Source organism: Pseudophryne corroboree, chromosome 8 (genome assembly GCF_028390025.1).
Source record: "Pseudophryne corroboree isolate aPseCor3 chromosome 8, aPseCor3.hap2, whole genome shotgun sequence".
Lineage (NCBI taxonomy): Eukaryota > Metazoa > Chordata > Amphibia > Anura > Myobatrachidae > Pseudophryne > Pseudophryne corroboree.
This window is the reverse complement of record NC_086451.1, coordinates 81,887,862-81,914,276: the sequence shown is the minus strand read 5'-3', so window position 1 is coordinate 81,914,276 and position 26,415 is coordinate 81,887,862. Positions and strand designations below refer to the sequence as shown.

Below are 26,415 nucleotides of genomic sequence, written 5' to 3'. Positions count from 1 at the left end.
GCTACTCCGACCTCTAACTGTTCTCTGGACCTTGCCCTTATCAGGAAAGCGTCCATATTTCTTTTAAGAAGAATCATCATTTCGGCCATTACCTTGGTAAAGACCCGGGGTGCCGTGGACAATCCAAACGGCAGCGTCTGAACTGATAGTGACAGTTCTGTACCACGAACCTGAGGTACCCTTGGTGAGAAGGGCAAATTTGGACATGTAGGTAAGCGTCCCTGATATCCAGTGACACCATATCGTCCCCTTCTTCCTGGTTCGCTATCACTGCTCTGAGTGACTCCATCTTGATTTGAACGCTTGTATGTAAGTGTTCAAATATTTCAGATCTCACCTAGCCGTCTGGCTTCAGTACCACAATATAGTGTGGAATAATACCCCTTCCCTTGTTGTAGAAGGGGTACTTTGATTATCACCTGCTGGGAATACAGCCTGTGAATTGTTCCCAATACTGCCTCCCTGTCGGAGGGAGACGTTGGTAAAGCAGACTTCAGGAACTTGTGAGGGGGAGACGTCTCGAATTTCCAATGTACACCTGGGATACTACGTGTAGGATCCAGGAGTCCACTTGTGAGTGAGCCCACTGCGTGCTGAAACTCTTGAGATGACCCCCTACCGCACCTAAGTCCGCTTGTACGGCCCCAGCGTCATGCTGCGGACTTGGCAGAAGCTGTGGAGGGCTTCTGTTCCTGGGAATGGGCTGCCTGCTGCAGTCTTCTTCCCTTTCCTCTACCCCTGGGCAGATATGACTGGCCCTTTTGCCCGCCTGCCCTTATGGGGACGAAAGGACTGAGACTGAAAAGACTGTGTCCTTTTCTGCCGAGATGTGACTTGGGGTAACAAAAGGTGGATTTTTCAGCTGTTGCCATGGCCACCAGGTCCGATGGACCGCCCCTTTATACGGCAATACTTCCATGTGCCGTCTGGAATCTGCATCACCTGACCACTGTCGTCTGGCAGATATGGACATCACATTTACTCTTGATGCCAGAATGCAAATATCCCTCTGCGCATCTCGCATATATAGAAATGCATCCTTAAAATGCTCTATAGTCAATAAAATCTTGTCCCTGTCAAGGGTATCAATATTTTCAGTCAGGAAATCCGACCAAGCCCCCTCAGCGCTGCACATCCAGGCTGAGGCGATTGCTGGTCGTAGTATAACACCAGTATATGTGTATATACTTTTAGGATATTTTTCAGCTTCCTATCAGCTGGCTCCTTGAGGGCTGCCGTATCTGGAGACGGTAACGCCACTTGTTTTTATAAGCGTGTGAGCGCCTTATTCACCCTAAGGTGTGTTTCCCAACTCGCCCTAACTTCTGGCGGGAAAGGGTATACCGCCAATAATTTTCTATCGGAGGAAACCCACGTATCATCACACACTTCATTTAATTTATCTGATTCAGGAAAAAATACAAGTAGTTTATTCACACCCTACATAATACCCTTATTTGTGGTACTTGTAGTATCAGAAATATGTAACACCTCCTTCATTGCCCTTAACATGAAACGTGTGGCCCTAAAGGAAAATACGTTTGTTTCTTCACCGTCGACACTGGAGTCAGTGTCCGTGTCTGTGTCGACCGACTGAGGTAAATGGGCGTTTTTACAAGCCCCTGACGGTGTCTGAGACGCCTGGACAGGTACTAATTTGTTTGCCGGCCGTCTCATGTCGTCAACCGACCTTGCAGCGTGTTGACATTATCACGTAATTCCTAAATAAGCCATCCATTCCAGTGTCGACTCCCTAGAGAGTGACATCACCAATACAGGCAATTTGCTCCGCCTCCTCACCAACATCGTCCTCCTACATGTCGACACACACGTACCGACACACAGCACACACACAGGGAATGCTCTGACAGAGGACAGGACCCCACTAGCCCTTTGGGGAGACAGAGGGAGAGTTTGCCAGCACACACCAAAAACGCTATAATTATACAGGGACAACCCCTTATACAAGTGTTTTCCCTTATAGCATTTTTATATATGTAATCATATCGCCAAATAAGTGCCCCCCCTCTCTGTTTTAACCCTGTTTCTGTAGTGCAGTGCAGGGGAGAGCCTGGGAGCCTTCCTCACAGCAGAGCTGAGCAGGAAAATGGCGCCGTGTGCTAAGGAGAATAGGCCCCGCCCCCTTTTCGGCGGGCTCTTCTCCCGGAGTTTGTGAGATCTGGCAGGGGTTAAATACATCCATATAGCCTCAAGGGCTATATGTGATGTATTTTAGCCATAAAAAGGTATTATACATTGCTGCCCAGGGCGCCCCCCCAGCGCCCTGCACCCTCAGTGACAGTTGGTGACTGTTGGTGAAATGTGCTGACAACAATGGCGCACAGCTGCAGTGCTGTGCGCTACCTTATGAAGACTGAAAGTCTTCTGCCGCCTGTTTCTGGACCTCTTCAACTTCGGCATCTGTAAGGGGGGTCGGCGGCACGGCTCCGGGACGAACCCCAGGGTGAGACCTGTGTTCCGACTCCCTCTGGAGCTAATGGTGTCCAGTAGCCTAAGAAGCAAATCCATCCTGCACGCAGGTGAGTTTTCTTCTCTCCCCTAAGTCCCTCGTAGCAGTGAGCCTGTTGCCAGCAGGTCTCACTGAAAGAAAAAAAAACCTAACTTAAACTTTTATTCTAAGCAGCTCAGGAGAGCCACCTAGATTGCACCCTTCTCGTCGGGCACAAAAATCTAACTGAGGCTTGGAGGAGGGTCATAGGGGGAGGAGCCAGTGCACACCACCTGATCCTAAAGCTTTTATTATTGTGCCCTGTCTCCTGCGGAGCCGCTATATCCCCATGGTCCTGACGGAGTCCCCAGCATCCACTAGGACGTCAGAGAAAAATATATAAACTGCCCCCCCATCTTATAAAACTAGTATACTATATACTACAGAGAGCATCAGTGACCACCATATATTACAGAAAGCATCAGTGTCCACTACATATTACAGAGAGCATCAGTGTCTACTACATATTACAGAGAGCATCAGTGACCCCTGTATACTACAGAGAGCATCAGTGACCACCAGAGCCATAACTAGACATTTTGGTGAATGTGCCAGAAAGACCATTGGTACCACCCTCCATATTTCATAAAGGGATGTGACCTCATGGGGAGGGGGCGTGGTCACATAATTGTACCAATTCACATTACAAAGTAGCGTCTGTTAGTCACATTACACCACACAGTAGCATCCGCTAAGTCACATTACACCGCACAGTAGCATCTGTTAGTCACATTGCTCCACACATTAGCGTCTGTTATATACTCACATTACAGCGCACAGTAGCGTCCATTATACACATTACACTGCACAGTAGCGTCCGTTAGTTACATTACATTGCACGGTAACATCAGTTAGTCACATTACACTGCACAGCAGCATCTGTTGGTCACATTATGCCGCATTGTAGCATCTGTAAGTCACATTACACTGCACAGCAGCGCCCGTTAGTTACATTACACCGCACAGTAGTGTCCGTGTCCGAGTCACATTACACCACACAGCAGCGTCCGATAGTTAGATTACACCGCACAGTAGTGTCCGAGTCACATTACACCGCATGGCAGCGTCCGATAATAAGATTTTACTTACCGATAAATCTATTTCTCGTAGTCCGTAGTGGATGCTGGGACTCCGTCAGGACCATGGGGAATAGCGGCTCCGCAGGAGACAGGGCACAAAATTTAAAAGTTTGACCACTAGGTGGTGTGTACTGGCTCCTCCCCCTATGACCCTCCTCCAAGCCTCAGTTAGGATACTGTGCCCGGACGAGCGTACACAATAAGGAAGGATTTTGAATCCCGGGTAAGACTCATACCAGCCACACCAATCACACCGTACAACTTGTGATCTGAACCCAGTTAACAGTATGACAAACGTAGGAGCCTCTGAACAGACGGCTCACAACAATAACAACCCGATTTTTTTGTAACAATAACTATGTACAAGTATTGCAGACAATCCGCACTTGGGATGGGCGCCCAGCATCCACTACGGACTACGAGAAATAGATTTATCGGTAAGTAAAATCTTATTTTCTCTGACGTCCTAGTGGATGCTGGGACTCAGTCAGGACCATGGGGATTATACCAAAGCTCCCAAACGGGCGGGAGAGTGCGGATGACTCTGCAGCACCGAATGAGAGAACTCCAGGTCCTCCTTAGCCAGGGTATCAAATTTGTAGAATTTTACAAACGTGTTCTCCCCTGACCACGTAGCTGCTCGGCAGAGTTGTAATGCCGAGACCCCTCGGGCAGCCACCCAAGATGAGCCCACCTTCCTTGTGGAATGGGCCTGGACAGATTTAGGCTGTGGCAGGCCTGCCACAGAATGTGCAAGTTGAATTGTGCTACAAATCCAACGAGCAATCGTCTGCTTAGAAGCAGGAGCACCCAGCTTGTTGGGTGCATACAGTATAAACAGCGAGTCAGATTTTCTGACTCCAGCCGTCCTTGAAATATATATTTTCAATGCTCTGACAACGTCCAGCAACTTGGAATCCTCCAAATCGCTAGTAGCCGCAGGCACCACAATAGGCTGGTTCAGGTGAAACGCTGAAACCACCTTAGGCAGAAAGTGAGGACGCGTCCGCAGTTCTGCCCTGTCCGAATGGAAAATCAGATATGGGCTTTTATACGATAAAGCCGCCAATTCTGACACTCTCCTGGCTGAAGCCAGGGCCAGTAGCATGGTTACTTTCCATGTAAGATATTTCAAATCCACCGATTTGAGTGGCTCAAACCAATGGGATTTGAGAAAATCCAAAACTACATTAAGATCCCACGGTGCCACTGGGGGCACAACCGGGGGCTGTATATGTAGTACTCCTTTTACAAAAGTCTGGACTTCAGGAACTGAAGCCAATTCTTTCTGGAAGAAAATCGACAGGGCCGAAATTTGAACCTTAATGGACCCTAATTTGAGGCCCATAGACAATCCTGTTTGCAGGAAATGTAGGAATCGACCCAGTTGAAATTCCTCCGTCGGGGCCTTCCTGGCCTCACACCACGCAACATATTTTCTCCAAATGCGGTGATAATGTTGTGCAGTCACCTCCTTCCTGGCTTTTACCAGGGTAGGGATGACCTCTTCCGGAATGCCTTTTTCCCTTAGGATTCGGCGTTCAACCGCCATGCCGTCAAACGCAGCCGCGGTAAGTCTTGGAATAGACACGGTCCCTGCTGAAGCAGGTCCCGTCTTAGAGGTAGAGGCCACGGATCTTCCGTGAGCATCTCCTGAAGTTCCGGGTACCAAGTTCTTCTTGGCCAATCCGGAGCCACGAGTATCGTTCTTACTCCCCTTTGCCGTATAATTCTCAGTACTTTTGGTATGAGAGGCAGAGGAGGAAACACATACACTGACTGGTACACCCATGGTGTTACCAGAGCGTCTACAGCTATTGCCTGAGGGTCTCTTGACCTGGCGCAATACCTGTCCAGTTTTTTGTTGAGGCGGGACGCCATCATGTCCACCATTTATCTTTCCCAATGGACCACAATCATGTGGAAGACTTCTGGATGAAGTCCCCACTCTCCCGGGTGCAGATCGTGTCTGCTGAGGAAGTCTGCTTCCCAGTTGTCCACTCCCGGGATGAACACAGCTGACAGTGCTAACACATGATTTTCTGCCCAGCGGAGAATCCTTGCAGCTTCTGCCATTGCCCTCCTGCTTCTTGTGCCGCCCTGTCTGTTTACGTGGGCGACTGCCGTGATGTTGTCCGACTGAATCAACACCGGCTGACCCTGAAGCAGAGGTTTTGCCAGGCTTAGAGCATTGTAGATTGCTCTTAGCTCCAGTATATTTATGTGAAGAGACGTCTCCAGGCTTGACCACACGCCCTGGAAGTTTCTTCCCTGTGTGACCGCTCCCCAGCCTCTCAGGCTGGCATCCGTGGTCACTAGGACCCAGTTCCGTATGCCGAATTTGCGGCCCTCTAACAGATGAGCACTCTGCAACCACCATAGCAGAGACACTCTTGTCCTTGTGGACAATTTTATCCGCTGATGCATCTGCAGATGCGATCCGGACCATTTGTCCAGCAGATCCCACTGAAAAGTTCGTGCATGGAATCTGCCGAATGGAATCGCTTCGTAAGAAGCTACCATTTTTCCCAGGACTCTTGTGCATTGATGCACAGATACTTTTCCTGGTTTTAGGAGGTTCCTGACTAGATCGGATAACTCCCTGGCTTTCTCCTCCGGAAGAAATACCTTTTTCTGAACAGTGTCCAGAATCATCCCTAGGAACAACAGACGTGTCGTCGGGATCAGTTGGGATTTTGGAAAATTCAGAATCCACCCGTGTTGTTGGAGCACTACTTGGGTTAGTGCTACTCCGACCTCCAGCTGTTCTCTGGATCTTGCCCTTATCAGGAGATCGTCCAAGTAAGGGATAATTAAGACGCCTTCTCTTCGAAGAAGGATCATCATTTCGGCCATTACCTTGGTAAAGACCCGGGGTGCCGTGGACAATCCAAACGGCAGCGTCTGAAACTGATAATGACAGTTTTGGACCACGAACCTGAGGTACCCTTGGTGTGAAGGACAAATTGGAACATGAAGGTAAGCATCCTTGATGTCCAAGGACACCATAAAATCCCCTTCTTCCAGATTCGCTATCACTGCTCTGAGTGACTCCATCTTGAACTTGAATTTTTGTATGTACAGGTTCAGAGATTTTAGATTTAGAATCGGTCTTACCGAGCAGTCCGGCTTCGGTACCACAAATAGCGTGGAGTAATACCCCTGTCCCTGTTGTAGGAGGGGTACCTTGACTATCACCTGCTGAGAATACAGCTTGTGAATGGCCTCCAATACCGTCGCCCTGTCGGAGGGAGACGTTGGCAAAGCAGACTTTAGGAAACGGCGAGGAGGGGACTTCTCGAATTCCAACCTGTAACCCTGAGATACTACCTGCAGGATCCAGGGGTCCACCTGCGAGTGAGCCCACTGTGCGCTGAAATGTTTGAGGCGACCCCCCACCGCCCCTGAGTCTGCTTGTAAGGTCCCAGCGTCATGCTGACGCCTTTGTAGAAGCCGGGGAGGGCTTCTGCTCCTGGGAAGGAGCTGCTTGTTGCAGTCTCTTACCCTTTCCTTTGCCTCGGGGCAAATAGGAATGTCCTTTTGCTCGTTTGTTCTTATAGGAACGAAAGGACTGCGGCTTTTTCTGCTGGGAGGTGACCTGGGGTAAAAAGGTGGATTTTCCGGCCGTTGCCGTGGCCACCAGATCCGATAGACCGACCCCAAATAATTCCTCCCCCTTATACGGCAATACTTCCATATGTCGTTTGGAATCCGCATCACCTGACCACTGGCGCGTCCATAAACTTCTTCTGGCAGATATGGACATCGCACTTACTCTTGATGCCAGAGTGCAAATATCTCTCTGTGCATCTCGCATATAAAGAAATGCATCCTTTAACTGCTCTATAGTCAGTAAAATACTGTCCCTATCCAGGGTATCAATATTTTCAGACAGTGACTCCGACCAAGCCACGCCAGCACTGCACATCCAGGCTGAGGCGATTGCTGGTCTCAGTATAACACCCGTATGTGTGTATATACTTTTTAATGTATTCTCCAGCCTCCTATCAGCTGGATCCTTGAGGGCGGCCGTATCAGGAGACGGTAACGCCACTTGCTTTGATAAGCGTGTGAGCGCCTTATCCACCCTAGGAGGTGTTTCCCAGCGCGCCCTAACCTCTGGCGGGAAAGGGTATAATGCCATTAACTTCTTTGAAATTAGCAGTTTTCTATCTGGGGTAACCCACGCTTCATCACACACTTCATTCAGTTCCTCTGATTCAGGAAAAACTATCGGTAGTTTTTTCACACCCCACATAATACCCCTTTTTGTGGTACTTGCAGAATCAGAGATATGCAAAGCCTCCTTCATTGCCGTGATCATATAACGTGTGGCCCTACTGGAAAATACGTTTGTTTCTTCACCGTCGACACTGGATTCAGTGTCAGTGTCTGGGTCTGTGTCGACCGGCTGAGGTAAAGGGCGTTTTACAGCCCCTGACGGTGTCTGAGACGCCTGGACAGGTACTAACTGGTTTGCCGGCTGTCTCATGTCGTCAACCGACTTTTGTAGCGTGCTGACACTATCCCGTAATTCCATAAACAAAGCCATCCATTCTGGTGTCGACTCCCTAGGGGGTGACATCACCATTACAGGCAATTGCTCCGCCTCCACGCCAACATCGTCCTCATACATGTCGACACACACGTACCGACACACAGCAGACACACAGGGAATGCTCTGATAGAAGACAGGACCCCACTAGCCCTTTGGGGAGACAGAGGGAGAGTTTGCCAGCACACACCCAAGCGCTATAAATATATATAGGGACAACCTTAATAAGTGTGTTCCCTTTATAGCAGCTCAAATATTATAAATATCGCCAATAAGTGCCCCCCCTCTCTGTTTTTACCCTGTTTCTGTAGTGCAGTGCAGGGGAGAGTCCTGGGAGCCTTCCTCGCAGCGGAGCTGGGCAGGAAAATAGCGCTGTGTGCTGAGGAGAATAGGCCCCGCCCCCTTTTCGGCGGGCTTCTTCTCCCGGTTTTTTTGGAACCTGGCAGGGGTTAAATACATCCATATAGCCCCAGGGGCTATATGTGATATATTTTAGCCAGAATAGGTATATTACATTGCTGCCCAGGGCGCCCCCCCCAGCGCCCTGCACCCTCAGTGACCGCTGGTGTGAAGTGTGCGGAGAGCAATGGCGCACAGCTGCAGTGCTGTGCGCTACCTCATGAAGACTGAGACGTCTTCTGCCGCCGGTTTCTGGACCTCTTCTCTATTCGGCATCTGCAAGGGGGTCGGCGGCGCGGCTCCGGTGACCCATCCAGGCTGTACCTGTGATCGTCCCTCTGGAGCTAGTGTCCAGTAGCCTAAGAAGCAAATCCATCCTGCACGCAGGTGAGTTCACTTCTTCTCCCCTAAGTCCCTCGTTGCAGTGAGCCTGTTGCCAGCAGGACTCACTGAAAATAAAAAACCTAACAAACTTTTTCTAAGCAGCTCTTTAGGAGAGCCACCTAGATTGCACCCTGCTCGGACGGGCACAAAAACCTAACTGAGGCTTGGAGGAGGGTCATAGGGGAGGAGCCAGTACACACCACCTAGTGGTCAAACTTTTAAATTTTGTGCCCTGTCTCCTGCGGAGCCGCTATTCCCCATGGTCCTGACGGAGTCCCAGCATCCACTACGACGTCAGAGAAAATTACATTACACCGCACGGCAGCGTCCGATAGTCACATTACACCGCACAGTAGTGTCCGAATCACATTACACCGCAAGGCAGCGTCCGATAGTTACATTACACTGCACAGCAGCGTCTGATAGTTACATTACACCGCACAGCAGCATCTGATAGTTACATTACACTGCACAGTAGTGTCCGAGTCACATTACACCGCAAGTCAGCGTCCGATAGTTACATTATACCGCACAGTATTGTCCGAGTTACATTACACCGCACGGCAGCATCCGATAGTAACAATACACCACACGGCAGCGTCCGATAGTTACATTACACCACACGGCAGCGTCCGATAGTTACATTACACCGCACGACAGCGTCCAATAGTCGCATTACACCGCACGGCAGCGTCCGATAGTCACATTACACCGCACAGCAGTGTCCGATAGTTACAATACACCGCACAGTAGTGTCCGAGTCAAATTACACCGCACGGAAGCATCCGATAGTCACATTACACCACACGGCAGCGTCCGATAGTTACATTACACCGCACGGCAGCGTCCAATAGTCGCATTACACCGCACGGCAGCGTCCAATAGTCACATTACACCGCACAGCAGTGTCCGATAGTTACAATACACCGCACAGTAGTGTCGGAGTCAAATTACACCGCACGGAAGCATCCGATAGTCACATTACACCGCACGGCAGCGTCCGATAGTTACATTACACCGCACGGCAGCGTCCGATAGTTACATTACACCGCACGGCAGAGTCCGATAGTTACATTACACCGCACAGAAGCATTCGATAGTTACATTACACCACACAGCAGCGTCCGATAGTTACATTACACCTCACGGCAGCGTCCGATAGTCGCATTACACTGCACGGCAGCGTCCGATAGTCACATTACACCGAACGGCAGCATCCGACAGTTACATTACACCGCTCAACACCACACGGCAGCATCCGATAGTTACATTACACCGCACGGCAGCGTCCGAAAGTTACATTACACCGCACAGCAGCGCCCGATAGTTACATTATACCGCACAGCAGCGCCCGATAGTCACATTACACCGCACATCAGCGTCCGATAGTTACATTACACCGCAAGGTAATGTCCGAGTCACATTACACCGCACAATAGTGTCCATATACACACTGGCAGGAATTCAATTGATTATCATGCACGATAGATTAAAACAGTATGCCATTAAGGTCACAGAATATGTACACATAACTTTCAGTGTGAGAAAGTCCTGGGCATAGGGCTACACAGCATATACTCCTTTGTACCTCAAATCGCAGCTGCAGAACACCTCACAGATGACCCAGGCGGGGAGCACTGCACTGCAGTGTACTGTCCAGTGGGCGGGGCTTAGAACGGACCAGGGGTGTGGCTTCAGGCAACAGGGGTCAGGGCTCAGCAGTAGAAGAACCAGGGGGAAGAGTTTATAATGGTCCCCCAGAGACACAGCTTCGGATGGCATGTAAGAAGAACTTTGAGCAATCGTGGGCACAGCTGTAGGTGCACCAGGAGGCGGAGCTTATCGCGATCTGGGGGAGGATCTTATTTCGATCATGGGTATGCACTTCATTGTGCAGTGACAGCTGCTGGCAGCTTCAGAGGGGAGAGGCAGAGCCTTGGCTCTCCGTGACAAGATTCAAGTGAGGGAATGCTATTGGTGATGACAGGAGAAAAGTTTTTTTTTTTTCCTGTCAACACTATCTGAACTGCAGGGGCTCTGTGGGCCTATTTCCAGTGGGGGGCCTGGAGCTGCAGCTCCATCCGCCCCATTGTTAATCCGGCCCTGCCCATGGCAGCATACCAGTGAAAAAACTATAGTGTAAATAAATTAATGTTAGGAAGCCGAAGCTATAAAGAGTGTGATACAAAAATGAGATGTAATTAAAGTGGAGAAAATAAGATTTTAAACCTACCGGTAAATCTTTTTCTCCTAGTCCGTAGAGGATGCTGGGGACTCCGTAAGGACCATGGGGAATAGACGGCTCCGCAGGAGACATGGGCACTATAAAGAAATTTTAGAATGGGTGTGCACTGGCTCCTCCCTCTATGCCCCTCCTCCAGACCTCAGTTAGATAAACTGTGCCCAGAGGAGGCGGACAGTACGAGGAAAGGATTTTGTTAATCCAAGGGCAAGATTCCCATCAGCCCATACCAACCACACCGTATAACCTGGAATATACGAACCAGTCAACAGTATGAAACAGAACAGCATCAGTCAAAGACTGAACAAAACTGTAACATAACCCTTATGCAAGCAAATAACTATATACAAGTCTAGCAGAATGTTGTCCGCACTGGGACGGGCGCCCAGCATCCTCTACGGACTAGGAGAAAAAGATTTACCGGTAGGTTTAAAATCTTATTTTCTCTTACGTCCTAGAGGATGCTGGGGACTCTGTAAGGACCATGGGGATTATACCAGCCGTAGAATGAGCCTGCTGAATCGTGTTACAGATCCAGCGAGCAATAGTCTGCTTAGAAGCAGGAGCGCCAACCTTGTTGGCTGCATACAGGACAAACAGAGCTTCTGTTTTCCTAATTCGAGCCGTCCTGGCTACGTAAATTTTTAAGGCCCTGACTACATCCAGGGAGTTGGAATCCTCCAAAACTCCCGTAGCCACAGGCACCACAATAGGTTGGTTCATATGAAAAGAGGAACCACCTTAGGCAAAAATTGAGAACGAGTTCGCAACTCAGCTCTGTCCACATGGAAAATCAGATAGGGGCTTTTGTGAGATAAAGCCGCCAACTCAGACACTCGCCTTGCAGACGCCAAGGCCAACAACATAACCACTTTCCAAGTGAGATATTTTAATTCCACGGTTTGAAGAGGCTCATTCCAATGAGACTTAAGGAACTGTAACACCACGTTAAGGTCCCATGGTGCCACTGGGGGCACAAAAAGAGGCTGGATATGCAGCACTCCCTTCACAAAAGTCTGGACTTCTGGTAGAGAAGCCAATTCCTTCTGAAAGAAAATAGACAGGGCCGAAATCTGTACCTTAATGGAACCTAATTTTAGGCCCAAATTCACTCCAGTCTGTAGAAAGTGGAGAAAACGGCCCAGATGGAATTCCTCCAAAGGAGCATTCTTGGTCTTACACCAAGACACATACTTCCTCCAGATACGGTGATAATGTTTCGCTGTCACCTCCTTCCTAGCCCTTATCAGAGTAGGAATGACCTCATCAGGAATGCCCTTTTCAGCTAGGATCCGGCGTTCAACCGCCATGCCGTCAAACGCAGCCGCGGTAAGTCTTGGAACAGACAGGGCCCCTGTTGCAACAGGTCCTCTCTGAGAGGAAGAGGCCACGGATCTTCTGTGAGCATTTCCTGTAGCTCCGGCTACCAGGCCCTTCGAGGCCAATCTGGAACAATAAGAATTGCCTGTACTCCTTTTCGTCTTATGATTCTCAATATTTTTGAGATGAGAGGAAGAGGAGGGAACACATAGACCGACTGGAACACCCACGGGGTCACCAGGGCGTCCACCGCTACCGCCTGAGGGTCCCTTGACCTGGCACAATACCTCGGGAGCTTTTTGTTGAGGCGTGACGCCATCATGTCTATTTGAGGCAGTCCCCACTGACTTGCAATCTCTGCAAAGACTTCTTGATGAAGTCCCCACTCTCCTGGATGGAGATCGTGTCTGCTGAGGAAGTCTGCTTCCCAGTTGTCCACTCCCGAAATGAAGACTGCTGTCAGAGCGCTTACATGATTTTCCGCCCAGCAAAGAATTCTGGTGGCTTCTGCCATTGCCACTCTGTTCCTTGTTCCGCGTTGGCGGTTTACATGAGCCACAGCCGTGACGTTGTCTGACTGAATCAGAACCGGTAGGTCGCGAAGAAAAGTCTCCGCTTAACGTAGGCCGTTGTATATGGCCCTTAATTCCAGTATGTTGATGTGCAGACTAGCCTCCTGGCTTGACCACAGACCCTGGAAGTTTCTTCCCTGTGTGACTGCTCTCCAGCCTCGGAGGCTCGCGTCCGTGGTCACCAGAACCCAGTCCTGAATGCCGAACCTGCGACCCTCTAGAACAGTGATTTTCAACCTTTGTTTACTCGCGGCACACCGAACAATAATTTAAAATTGCTAAGGCACACCATCAGTTCCCCACAGAAAAAAAAACAAAACACACACATTGGCCCTCACAGTAAAAAAAAAATCCACACATACATTGGCCTACACAGAAAAAACAACCGCATAGCTACCCACATAAATCAATTAAATTTCTCCCCACATAAATCCTATTGCTCCCCACATGAATTATTCACATTGTTCCCCCCATAAATCCACAAATCCTATTGCTGCCCACAGGAGAAATAACACAACAAATATTAGCCCCTACAGGTCAGCTGTCCTCCTCCCTGTCCCTCAGTAACGGGGGTTGTTCATAGTGGAGTGCTGCGAATACTGAGCAGCGGGCGGTCGGGCAGGTGTGGATGTGGGTGGGCAAGGAAAGCTGTGGATGCGAACGGGAACTGGAAGATGTGTATGCAGGCGGGTGGGCTGGCTGGGTGGTGAGACGCAGCGGCCGTGACCTATGATATCATACTGCCGCGTCATCAAGGCATAGGTCACGGCCGGAGCATGACTGATCCTCTAAGAAGAGCCCGGGCCAACAGTTCACTCTGAAGGTGCAGGAAGCTGCTCTGGCTTCGCGGCACACCTTGCAACTGGCCACGGCACACTAGTTGAAAAAGCCTGCTCTAGAAGGTGAGCACTCTGCAGCCACCACAAGAGAGATACCCTGGACCTGGGGGACAGGCTGATCATCTGATGAATATGTAGATGTGACCCGGACCACTTGTCCAGAAGGTCCCACTGAAAGGTCCTTCAATGGAACCTGCCGAATGGAATGGCCTCATAAGACGCCACCATCTTTCCCAGAACTCGAGTGCATTGATGGACCGACACCCTTTTTAGCTTTAACAGGTCCCTGACCACGGTCTGGAGTTCCTGGGCCTTTTCCATCGGGAGAAAAACCCTTTTTTGTTCCGTATCCAGAATCATGCATAAGAAAGGCAAACGGGTCGTTGGAACCAACTGTGACTTTGGTAGATTGAGAATCCAGCCGTGCTGTTGCAACACCCTCAGGGAGAGTGACATGCTGTTCAGCAACTGTTCTCTCGATCTCGCTTTTATTAGGAGATCGTCCAAGTACGGGATAATTGTAACACCCTGCTTGCGCAGGAGCACCATAATTTCCGCCATTACCTTGGTGAAAATCCTCGGGGCCGTGGAAAGCCCAAACGGCAACGTCTGAAACTGGTAATGACAATCCTGTACAGCAAATCTCAGGAAAGCCTGATGAGGAGGATATATGGGGACATGAGGGTATGCATCCTTTATGTCCAGGGACACCATATAATCCCCCCCCCCTCCAGGCTGGCGATGACCGCTCTGCGCGATTCCATCTTGAATTTGAACCTTTTTAAGTATAGGTTTAAGGATTTTAAATTCAGAATGTGTCTGACCGGCTCATCCGGTTTTGGTACCACAAACAGGGTTGAGTTGTACCCCGTCCCCTGTTGAAGCAGGGGCACCTGGACCACCACTTGTTGAAGACACAGCTTTTGAATTGCCTTTAAAACGACTTTCCTCTCCGGGGAAGAAGCTGGTAGGGCCGATTTGAAAAACAGGCGAGGAGACACCTCTTCGAATTCCATCTTGTAACCCTGGGAAACAATGTCTATTGCCCAGGGATCCACCTGTGATTGAATCCAGACGTGGCTGAAAAGTCAAAGACGTGCCCCCACTGGGGCAGACTCCCTCAGGGGAGCCCCAGCGTCATGCGGTGGATTTTGTAGAAGCCGGGGAGGACTTCTGTTCCTGGGAACTAGCTGTAGTTGGGAGCTTTTTCCCTCTACCCTTACCTCTGGCGAGAAAGGAAGATCCCCGTACTCTCTTGGATTTATGCGACTGAAAGGACTGCATCTGATAATGTGGCGTTTTCTTCTGCTGTGAGGAAACATAAGGTAAAAAAGTGGAATTACCTGCAGTAGCTGTGGAAACCAGGTCCGTGAGACCGTCCCCAAATAATTCCTCACCCTTGTAAGGCAAAACCTCCATATGCTTCTTTGAGTCGGCATCACCTGTCCATTGTCTGGTCCACAGGGCTCACCTAGCAGAAATCACCATGGTGTTGGCTCTGGAACCCAGTAGGCCAACGTCTCTCTGAGCATCTCTCATATATAGGACAGCATCCTTAATATGACCCAAGGTCAATAAAACAGTATCCTTATCCAGTGTATCAATTTCAGCAGACAAGGTATCTGTCCACGCTGCTGCAGCGCTACAAACCCAAGCCGACGCTATCGCCGGTCTGAGTATTGTACCAGTGTGTGTGTAAATTGACTTCAACGTAGTCTCTTGCCTGCGATCAGCAGGATCCTTGAGGGTTGCGGTATCTTGAGACGGCAGCGCCACCTTCTTGGATAAGAGCGTCAACGCTTTGTCCACTCTGGGAGAAGATTCCCACCGTATCCTGTCCTTAGCCGGGAAAGGATACGCCATAAGAATCCTTTTGGGAATCTGCAGTTTCTTGTCTGGAGTTTCCCAAGCCCTTTCAAACAACTCATTTAGCTCATGTGAAGGGGGGAAAGTAACCTCAGGTTTCTTTTCCTTATACATGCGCACCCTCGTGTCCGGGACCGAGGGGTCATCTGTGATATGCAACACATCTTTTATAGCAATAATCATATAATGAATACTTTTTGCCAATTTTGGCTGCAACCTCGCATCATCATAGTCGACACTGGAGTCAGAATCCGTGTCGGTATCAGTGTCTGCTACTGGGGATAGTGGGCGCTTTTGAGACCCAGAAGGTCCCTGCGTCATAGTGAAAGGCAGGGATTGACTCCCTGTATTTCCCCTGGACTCTGCTTTGTCCAACCTTTTGTGCAATAAAATCACATTTGCATTTAAAACATTTCACATATCCAACCAATCAGGTGTCGGCGGTGCCGACAGAGACACCACACTCATTTGCTCCACCTCCTCCCTAGAAGAGCCTTTCCGACACACGCGTACCGACACTCCACACACTCAGGGAAATCTCTAATCTGGAGACAGTTCCCCCAACCAGGCCCTTTGGAGAGACAGAGAGAGAGTATGCCAGCACACACCCAGCGCCAATGACCCTGGAAACACAAGTCCCAGCAATACACAGCGCTTTTTGTTTTATATATAAATATATTGACTGCGCTCAAATTATGTGCCCCCTCCTTCAAAGCCCTCTGTCACCGTGTTCAGTAGGGGAGAGTCCGGGGAGCCAGCTTCTCAGCAGTGTGCTGTGGAGAAAATGGCGCTGGTTAGTGCTGTGGGATCAAGCTCCGCCCCCTTAGCGGCAGGCTTCGGTCCCACTCAAAATACCAAATAACCTGGCGGGGGTTGTATATCATACTGCCATAGCTTGATTATACCTATAATGCCAGCCAAGAGGATTATTTCTGCCCAGGGCGCCCCCCCTGCGCCCTGCACCCATCTGTGCCTGTGTGTGTGTGCAGGAGCAATGGCGCGCAGCGTTACCTCAGTGAAGATCTGAAGTCTTCTGCCGCCTGTGAAGTCTTCTTTCTTCGTATACTCACCCGGCTTCTATCTTCCGGCTCTGTGAGGAGGACGGCGGAGCGGCTCTGGGACGAACGGCGAGGTTGAGTCCTGCGTTCCGACTCCCTCTGGAGCTAATGGTGTCCAGTAGCCTAAGAAGCAGAGCCTATCACTGAAGTAGGTCTGCTTCTCTCTCCTCAGTCCCACGGCGCAGGGAGCCTGTTGCCAGCAGTGCTCCCTGAAAATAAAAAACCTAACAAAATTCTTTATAACAGAGAAACTCAGGAGAGCTCCCCTGAAAGCACCCAGTCTCCTCTGGGCACAGGATCTAACGGAGGTCTGGAGGAGGGGCATAGAGGGAGGAGCCAGTGCACACCCATTCTAAAGTTTCTTTATAGTGCCTATGTCTCCTGCGGAGCCCGTCTATTCCCCATGGTCCTTACGGAGTCCCCAGGATCCTCTAGGGCGTAAGAGAAATAGTGTTAAAGTAATTAGTGTGTGAAAAGTGTTAGTAGAATGTAAAGGTATGCCACACTTAAGCCATCCAGCTCAGACAGTCCAGAGGCACCATACCTCACACCTCCATTACCCCAATCTGGGTCTATGATTAACCAGCAGGGAGCCACATGATAACGGCTCCTTACTACAATATGTCTAAGCTAAGAGCTACCTACCTTGGAGCAACCCCATAATGCTCCATGTGGCATGTCAGGGCCTGCACCTCCTCCTAATGCAGGAACCTCTCTGCCTCTCACAACAGACATATATAATGGTAGATGCTCAATCAGCTTAATGTCATTGGCTACAGAATGAGGTACCTAATTGCAATATCTAGTAGTGGACACTATAGAGGCACTGTTAGAGGCAGAGGCATAACAAGGGCAGGGCGAGCAGTGCTCATGTCCAGGGCCTGTGACAGACTCGGCAGGGGGAGGGCGGCATCGCCGGCCAGAGCAGTGTATACTGTATATGGCGGAGGGATTCTCCAGGGTGTTTGTTCACATAATTAAATATGTACTCTTGGGTATGGATTGGCAGAGAGGTTCCTGCATTAGGAGGAGGTGCAGGACCTGACATGCCACATGGAGCATTATGGGGTTGCTCCAAGGTAGGTAGCTCTTAGCTTAGATATATTTAAGCAGGGAGCCATTATCATGTGGCTCCCTGCTGGTTAATCATAGACCCAGATTGGGGTAATGGAGGTGTGAGGTGTGGTGCCTCTGGACTGGCTGAGCTGGATGGCTTAAGTGTGGCATACCTTTACATTCTATTAACACTTTTCACACACTAATTACTTTAACACTATTTCTCCATTTTAATTACATTTAATTACACGGCTTCCTAACATTCATTTATTAACACTAGTTTTTTCACTGGTATGCTGCCCTGGGCCTTCTGGCTTATGCTGGTATTTTGGGGTGCCACACCCTGCACCTAGATATAGCGCTAGGGACACCAAATATACAGAGACGCCTTGATGCGGCTTTGGGTCTTAACCATACATTTGCACAAATATATGTAACGAAGATCTCTGAATTCTATTATTATGTGGAATTTATATCTGGTTACGGTTATCATTCAGTGTGCTGGGGTAAACAAAATGCCTTTTTTCTTGCTCAGAAATACCCCTCCCTTTCAAGCACCTGAATGATATCACTAAGCTAATTGAGCATCTACCAAACTATATAAAAATAAAGCAGTCAGTATTTACCCTACACAGAAAAAAATAGAACCCACCCAAATCTAACTCTCTCTGCACGTTCTATCTGCCTCCCCTGCAATGCATATGGTTTTGCCCATTAGAGAACAATTTTGCTGCTGCGATCAGGTCTGAATTAGGCCGTAAATACTGTCCACCAGGCTACACAACAGCATAGTGCATAGGCTTGAATATGGCATCTTTCTGTAATATACTATGTTATATCAATAATAAGAATTTACTTACCGATAATTCTATTTCTCATAGTCCGTAGTGGATGCTGGGGACTCCGAAAGGACCATGGGGAATAGCGGCTCCGCAGGAGACTGGGCACAAAAGTAAAAGCTTTAGGACTACCTGGTGTGCACTGGCTCCTCCCCCCATGACCCTCCTCCAAGCCTCAGTTAGGATACTGTGCCCGGACGAGCGTACACAATAAGGAAGGATTTTGAATCCCGGGTAAGACTCATACCAGCCACACCAATCACACCGTACAACTTGTGATCTGAACCCAGTTAACAGCATGATAACAGAGGAGCCTCTGAAAAGATAACTCACAACAATAATAACCCGATTTTTGTAACAATAACTATGTACAAGTATTGCAGACAATCCGCACTTGGGATGGGCGCCCAGCATCCACTACGGACTATGAGAAATAGAATTATCGGTAAGTAAATTCTTATTTTCTCTGACGTCCTAGTGGATGCTGGGGACTCCGAAAGGACCATGGGGATTATACCAAAGCTCCCAAACGGGCGGGAGAGTGCGGATGACTCTGCAGTACCGAATGAGAGAACTCCAGGTCCTCCTCAGCCAGGGTATCAAATTTGTAGAATTTAGCAAACGTGTTTGCCCCTGACCAAGTAGCTGCTCGGCAAAGTTGTAAAGCCGAGACCCCTCGGGCAGCCGCCCAAGATGAGCCCACTTTCCGTGTGGAATGGGCTTTTACAGATTTTGGCTGTGGCAATCCTGCCACAGAATGTGCAAGCTGAATTGTACTACAAATCCAACGAGCAATAGTCTGCTTAGAAGCAGGAGCACCCAGCTTGTTGGGTGCATACAGGATAAACAGCGAGTCAGATTTTCTGACTCCAGCCGTCCTGGAAACATATATTTTCAGGGCCCTGACTACGTCCAGCAACTTGGAATCCTCCAAGTCCCTAGTAGCCGCAGGTACCACAATAGGCTGGTTTAAGTGAAATGCTGAAACCACCTTAGGGAGAAATTGAGGACGAGTCCTCAATTCTGCCCTGTCCGTATGAAAAATTAGGTAAGGGCTTTTATAGGATAAAGCCGCCAATTCTGAGACACGCCTGGCTGAAGCCAGGGCTAACAGCATTACCACTTTCCATGTGAGATATTTTAAGTCCACAGTGGTGAGTGGTTCAAACCAATGTGATTTTAGGAACCCCAAAACTACATTGAGATCCCAAGGTGCCACTGGAGGCACAAAAGGAGGCTGTATATGCAGTACCCCCTTGACAAACGTCTGAACTTCAGGAACTGAAGCTAGTTCTTTTTGGAAGAATATCGACAGGGCCGAAATTTGAACCTTAATGGACCCTAATTTTAGGCCCATAGACAGTCCTGTTTGTAGGAAATGCAGGAAACGACCCAGTTGAAATTCCTCTGTAGGGGCCTTCCTGGCCTCACACCACGCAACATATTTACGCCAAATACGGTGATAATGTTGCACAGTTACATCCTTCCTGGCTTTGATCAGGGTAGGGATGACTTCATCCGGAATGCCTTTTTCCTTCAGGATCCGGCGTTCAACCGCCATGCCGTCAAACGCAGCCGCGGTAAGTCTTGGAACAGACAGGGTCCCTGCTGGAGCAGGTCCTTTCTTAGAGGCAGAGGCCACGGGTCTTCCGTGAGCATCTCTTGAAGTTCCGGGTACCAAGTCCTTCTTGGCCAATCCGGAGCCACGAGTATAGTCCTTACTCCTCTCCTTCTTATGATTCTCAGTACCTTGGGTATGAGAGGCAGAGGAGGGAACACATACACTGACTGGTACACCCACGGTGTTACCAGAGCGTCCACAGCTATTGCCTGAGGGTCCCTTGACCTGGCGCAATATCTGTCCAGTTTTTTGTTGAGGCGGGACGCCATCATGTCCACCTTTGGTTTTTCCCAACGGTTCACAATCATGTGGAAGACTTCTGGGTGAAGTCCCCACTCTCCCGGGTGGAGGTCGTGTCTGCTGAGGAAGTCTGCTTCCCAGTTGTCCACTCCCGGAATGAACACTGCTGACAGTGCTATCACACGATTTTCCGCCCAGTGAAGAATCCTTGCAACTTCCGTCATTGCCCTCCTGCTTCTTGTGCCGCCCTGTCTGTTTACGTGGGCGACTGCCGTGATGTTGTCCGACTGGATCAACACCGGCTGACCCTGAAGCAGAGGCCTTGCCTGACTTAGGGCATTGTAAATGGCCCTTAGTTCCAGGATATTTATGTGAAGTGACGTTTCCATGCTTGACCACAAGCCCTGGAAATTTCTTCCCTGTGTGACTGCTCCCCAGCCTCTCAGGCTGGCATCCGTGGTCACCAGGACCCAATCCTGAATGCCGAATCTGCGGCCCTCTAGAAGATGAGCACTCTGTAACCACCACAGGAGAGACACCCTTGTCCTTGGAGACAGGGTTATCCGCTGATGCATTTGAAGATGCGATCCGGACCATTTGTCCAGCAGATCCCACTGAAAAGTTCTTGCGTGGAATCTGCCGAATGGAATCGCTTCGTAAGAAGCCACCATTTTTCCCAGGACCCTTGTGCATTGATGCACTGACACTTGGCCTGGTTTTAGGAGGTTCCTGACTAGGTCGGATAACTCCCTGGCTTTCTCCTCCGGGAGAAACACCTTTTTCTGGACAGTGTCCAGAATCATCCCTAGGAACAGCAGACGTGTCGTCGGAATCAGCTGCGATTTTGGAATATTTAGAATCCACCCGTGCTGTCGTAGTACTACTTGAGATAGTGCTACTCCGACCTCTAACTGTTCTCTGGACCTTGCCCTTATCAGGAGATCGTCCAAGTAAGGGATAATTAAGACGCCTTTTCTTCGAAGAAGAATCATCATTTCGGCCATTACCTTGGTAAAGACCCGGGGTGCCGTGGACAATCCAAACGGCAGCGTCTGAAACTGATAGTGACAGTTCTGTACCACAAACCTGAGGTACCCTTGGTGAGAAGGGCAAATTGGGACATGGAGGTAAGCATCCTTGATGTCCAGAGACACCCTATAGTCCCCTTCTTCCAGGTTCGCTATCACTGCTCTGAGTGACTCCATCTTGAATTTGAACCTTTGTATGTAAGTGTTCAAGGATTTCAGATTTAAAATAGGTCTCACCGAGCCGTCCGGCTTCGGTACCACAAACAGCGTGGAATAATACCCCTTTCCCTGTTGTAGGAGGGGTACCTTGATTATCACCTGCTGGGAATACAGCTTGTGAATGGCTTCCAATACCGCCTCCCTGTCGGAGGGAGACGTTGGTAAAGCAGACTTCAGGAACCGGCGAGGGGGAGACGTCTCGAATTCTAATTTGTACCCCTGAGATACTACCTGCAGGATCCAGGGGTCCACTTGCGAGTGAGCCCACTGCGCGCTGAAATTCTTGAGACGGGCCCCCACCGTGCCCGAGTCCGCTTGTAAGGCCCCAGCGTCATGCTGAGGACTTGGCAGAAGCGGGGGAGGGCTTCTGTTCCTGGGAAGAGGCTGCCTGCTGCAGTCTTTTTCCCCTTCCTCTGCCCCGGGGCAGATATGAGTGGCCTTTTGCCCGCTTGCCCTTATGGGGACGAAAGGACTGAGCCTGAAAAGACGGTGTCTTTTTCTGCTGAGAGGTGACCTGGGGTAAAAAGGTGGATTTCCCAGCCGTTGCCGTGGCCACCAGGTCCGATAGACCGACCCCAAATAACTCCTCCCCTTTATACGGCAATACTTCCATATGCCGTTTGGAATCCGCATCGCTTGACCACTGTCGCGTCCATAACCCTCTTCTGGCAGAAATGGACAGCGCACTTACTCTTGATGCCAGAGTGCAAATATCCCTCTGTGCATCTCGCATATATAGAAATGCATCCTTTAAATGCTCTATAGTCAATAATATACTGTCCCTGTCCAGGGTATCAATATTTTCAGTCAGGGAATCCGACCAAGCCACCCCAGCACTGCACATCCAGGCTGAGGCGATTGCTGGTCGCAGTATAATACCAGTATGTGTGTATATACTTTTTAGGATATTTTCCAGCTTCCTATCAGCTGGTTCCTTGAGGGCGGCCGTATCAGGAGACGGTAACGCCACTTGTTTTGATAAGCGTGTGAGCGCCTTATCTACCCTAGGGGGTGTTTCCCAACGCGCCCTAACCTCTGGCGGGAAAGGGTATAATGCCAATAATTTTTTAGAAATTAGCAGTTTTTTATCGGGGGAAACCCACGCTTCATCACACACCTCATTTAATTCATCTGATTCAGGAAAAACTACGGGTAGTTTTTTCACACCCCACATAATACCCTTTTTTGTGGTACTTGTAGTATCAGAAATGTTCAAAACCTCCTTCATTGCCGTGATCATGTAACGTGTGGCCCTACTGGAAAATACGTTTGTTTCCTCACCGTCGACACTGGAGTCAGTGTCCGTGTCTGGGTCTGTGTCGACCATCTGAGGTAACGGGCGCTTTAGAGCCCCTGACGGTGTTTGAGACGCCTGTACAGGTAATAACTGATTTGCCGGCTGTCTCATGTCGTCAACAGTCTTTTGTAAAGTGCTGACACTATCACGTAATTCCTTCCATAAGACCATCCAATCAGGTGTCGACTCCCTAGGGGGTGACATCACTATTACAGGCAATTGCTCCGCCTCCATACCATTTTCCTCCTCATACATGTCGACACAACGTACCGACACACAGCACACACACAGGGAATGCTCTGATAGAGGACAGGACCCCACTAGCCCTTTGGGGAGACAGAGGGAGAGTTTGCCAGCACACACCAGAGCGCTATATATATACAGGGATAACCTTATATAAGTGTTTTTCCCTTATATAGCTGCTGTATAGATTTATCTGCCAAATTAGTGCCCCCCCTCTCTTGTTTTACCCTGTTTCTGTAGTGCAGGACTGCAGGGGAGAGTCAGGGAGCTTCCCTCCAACGGAGCTGTGAGGAAAAATGGCGCCAGTGTGCTGAGGAGATAGGCTCCGCCCCCTTCTCGGCGGCCTTTCTCCCGCTTTTTTAAGGAAAAATTGGCAGGGGTTAAATGCATCCATATAGCCCAGGAGCTATATGTGATGTATTTTTTGCCATATAAGGTGTTTTTATTGCGTCTCAGGGCGCCCCCCCCAGCGCCCTGCACCTTCAGTGACCCGAGTGTGAAGTGTGCTGAGAGCAATGGCGCACAGCTGCGGTGCTGTGCGCTACCTTATTGAAGACAGGACGTCTTCTGCCGCCGATTTTCCGGACCTCTTCAGTCTTCTGGCTCTGTAAGGGGGCCGGCGGCGCGGCTCTGGGACCCATCCATGGCTGGGCCTGTGATCGTCCCTCTGGAGCTAATGTCCAGTAGCCTTTGAAGCCCAATCCACTCTGCACGCAGGTGAGTTCGCTTCTTCTCCCCTTAGTCCCTCGGTGCAGTGAACCTGTTGCCAGCAGGATTCACTGAAAATAAAAAACCTATACTTAAACTTTTTTACTAAGCAGCTCAGGAGAGCCACCTAGTGAGCACCCTTCTCGTTCGGGCACAAAAATCTAACTGAGGCTTGGAGGAGGGTCATGGGGGGAGGAGCCAGTGCACACCAGGTAGTCCTAAAGCTTTTACTTTTGTGCCCAGTCTCCTGCGGAGCCGCTATTCCCCATGGTCCTTTCGGAGTCCCCAGCATCCACTAGGACGTCAGAGAAATATAATAAATAAAAATATCCATATGTTCCCTCTGTGTACAGAGCATAATCATTTAGTGCATGGGATTGGCACATCTGACAATACACCCAACAGACAACAGCACCACCACTAATGAAATGGCCCAGTGTGGTAGTGCACTTCAAAAGGTACTGTATGTGTGATTATAAAAAGTCTTGTGCCAGTACTGTTCTCTCCTCTTACCTGATTTTATGATCCACCAGGGTACGCATGTATTCCGCCTCGGACGGTAGAAGGATGAGTAGACTGCTTCCCTGAGCTCCAAGTCTCGCTGTGCGGCCAACGCGGTGGATGTACTCTGCGGCAGATGCTGGGGCGTTGTACTTGGGACAAATAAAGTGTAAGGCACTGTTAATGTAGGCACAGTCTGCACTATGGAGATCAATTATGGCATACGGGTGTATTATAACACCACAAAGGGCTTGTAATGCGGCTGCAATTCTGAATACCTGCAGGGAGCGCAATTCTAATGAGACTGTAACCATATGCATCTAGGTTGTCGCCCATTCAGTCACCGCAGAGGAACAACAGAGGTGTGCGCGAGTCAGAATCCCACATAAGTACTGTAAGATGTGCAAAATCAGGGCCAAAGTCTTCTACTGCATCTCTGTACAGCCCATCTATACTCCTTTGGTGCACTACGAAGCAACATTGTAACTGCTAGTTGGATTCTAAAGGTTCATGTGAAGAGATATTTACATGAGACGGTCGCGTCCTAAATCTAAATTGCAGTGGTAAAATACATATAGCTGTTCAGCATTTGCGGGCTACATGCAAAAGCTGCCATTATTTTCTTTGCATACAAAAAGAATACATTTACTTACATCCCTTGCAGTGCAACACAGAATTAGCCTAAATGCGTTTCTTAGATTATAATCAAAGCACGGTTATTATGGCAGACAACTGAGCGATGACATCGTCAGCAAAATGAACACAAATGCTAATAGCCTGAGGCCTTAAACATCACTACCTCCCTTCATCCTGGGCCACTGTGCTAAAGTAGATGACCTCTATGTACCAAAGCAGTTCCCAGACCGCATCGCATCCAAAGCACATACAGATGGAGCCTCGCTCATCTAGCCTTCTCCGATGCGCCATGGTGCACCAAGGCTTATTAGCATAAGCTTTTCATCTATTATTCTTAGCAGCAATACAATACAGAGAGAATAGTACAGCAGGGGATTAAGTCCGACTGTACTGGCTCAATTAATCCTATTAAAGGGATAGATGAGCAGGGCTCCTTCTGTATACTAAATGGTTACAAACATCGGCATGGGGTGAAAACAACCCAGACCTTGTAAGTACACGTTATGGTGAGATCGCTGAAAACATACACAAATCTTCCATGTTCCAGGATAGGACACCAGGAGGCGCTGCAGTCAATCGATGTCTGTCGAGTACATGTGTAATCAATAGCGGATCTTGCTACGGGCACGCACGATTTTTGCCCAGGGCGCCGCTGCAAGATCCGCTACTGGTGCCCCCGGTAGATGTGGTGCAGTGCGCGATGAAGTCATTGCGGACCGCACTGCATTGTGGAAGCGGCACATAGACAATAGGGATCATGACTGACCTCTAGTGTCTATGCGGTGCTACGGGAGAGACGTCATGACGTCTTTCCCATAGATCAGAGGAGCGGCGCCGGAGACGGAGGGCAGCAGTGGTCGGGAATCAGGATTGGGGATGGTATTCATTTATTTATTTTTGTAAGGGGCACAACTCTACTGGGGGCACAACTCTACTGGGGGCACAACTCTACTGGGGGCATAATTGACCACGCCCTTTATGAAGCCACGCCCCTATTTTTGCCCGGGGCGCCACAAGGGCTAGAACCGGCCCTGTACAGTGTAATATACAGCGGCATGGCGGTATTTGCATACTCAAATAGACACAGCACAAAGGGACTGATTTAGAATTGGACACAAATGTGGTCTCATACAGTATGTACTTTTTAATTGTTAACCAATTACTTATATGCACCTTAACGGATCTTTTGACCGCACCAGCGACA

The 26,415-nt window shown here is 49.4% G+C and overlaps 1 protein-coding gene across 1 annotated transcript in view; it reads right to left on the bottom strand.

The window, feature by feature from the left end:
- DDX31 (DEAD-box helicase 31) overlaps positions 1 to 26,415 on the bottom strand; it is a 283,897-nt gene that overhangs the window by 94,840 nt on the left and 162,642 nt on the right. The window contains exon 16 of the mRNA XM_063936762.1: positions 24,588 to 24,727. Within this exon, the coding sequence (XP_063792832.1) occupies positions 24,588 to 24,727 (140 nt within the window). The remainder of the gene's footprint in view (positions 1 to 24,587; positions 24,728 to 26,415) is intronic.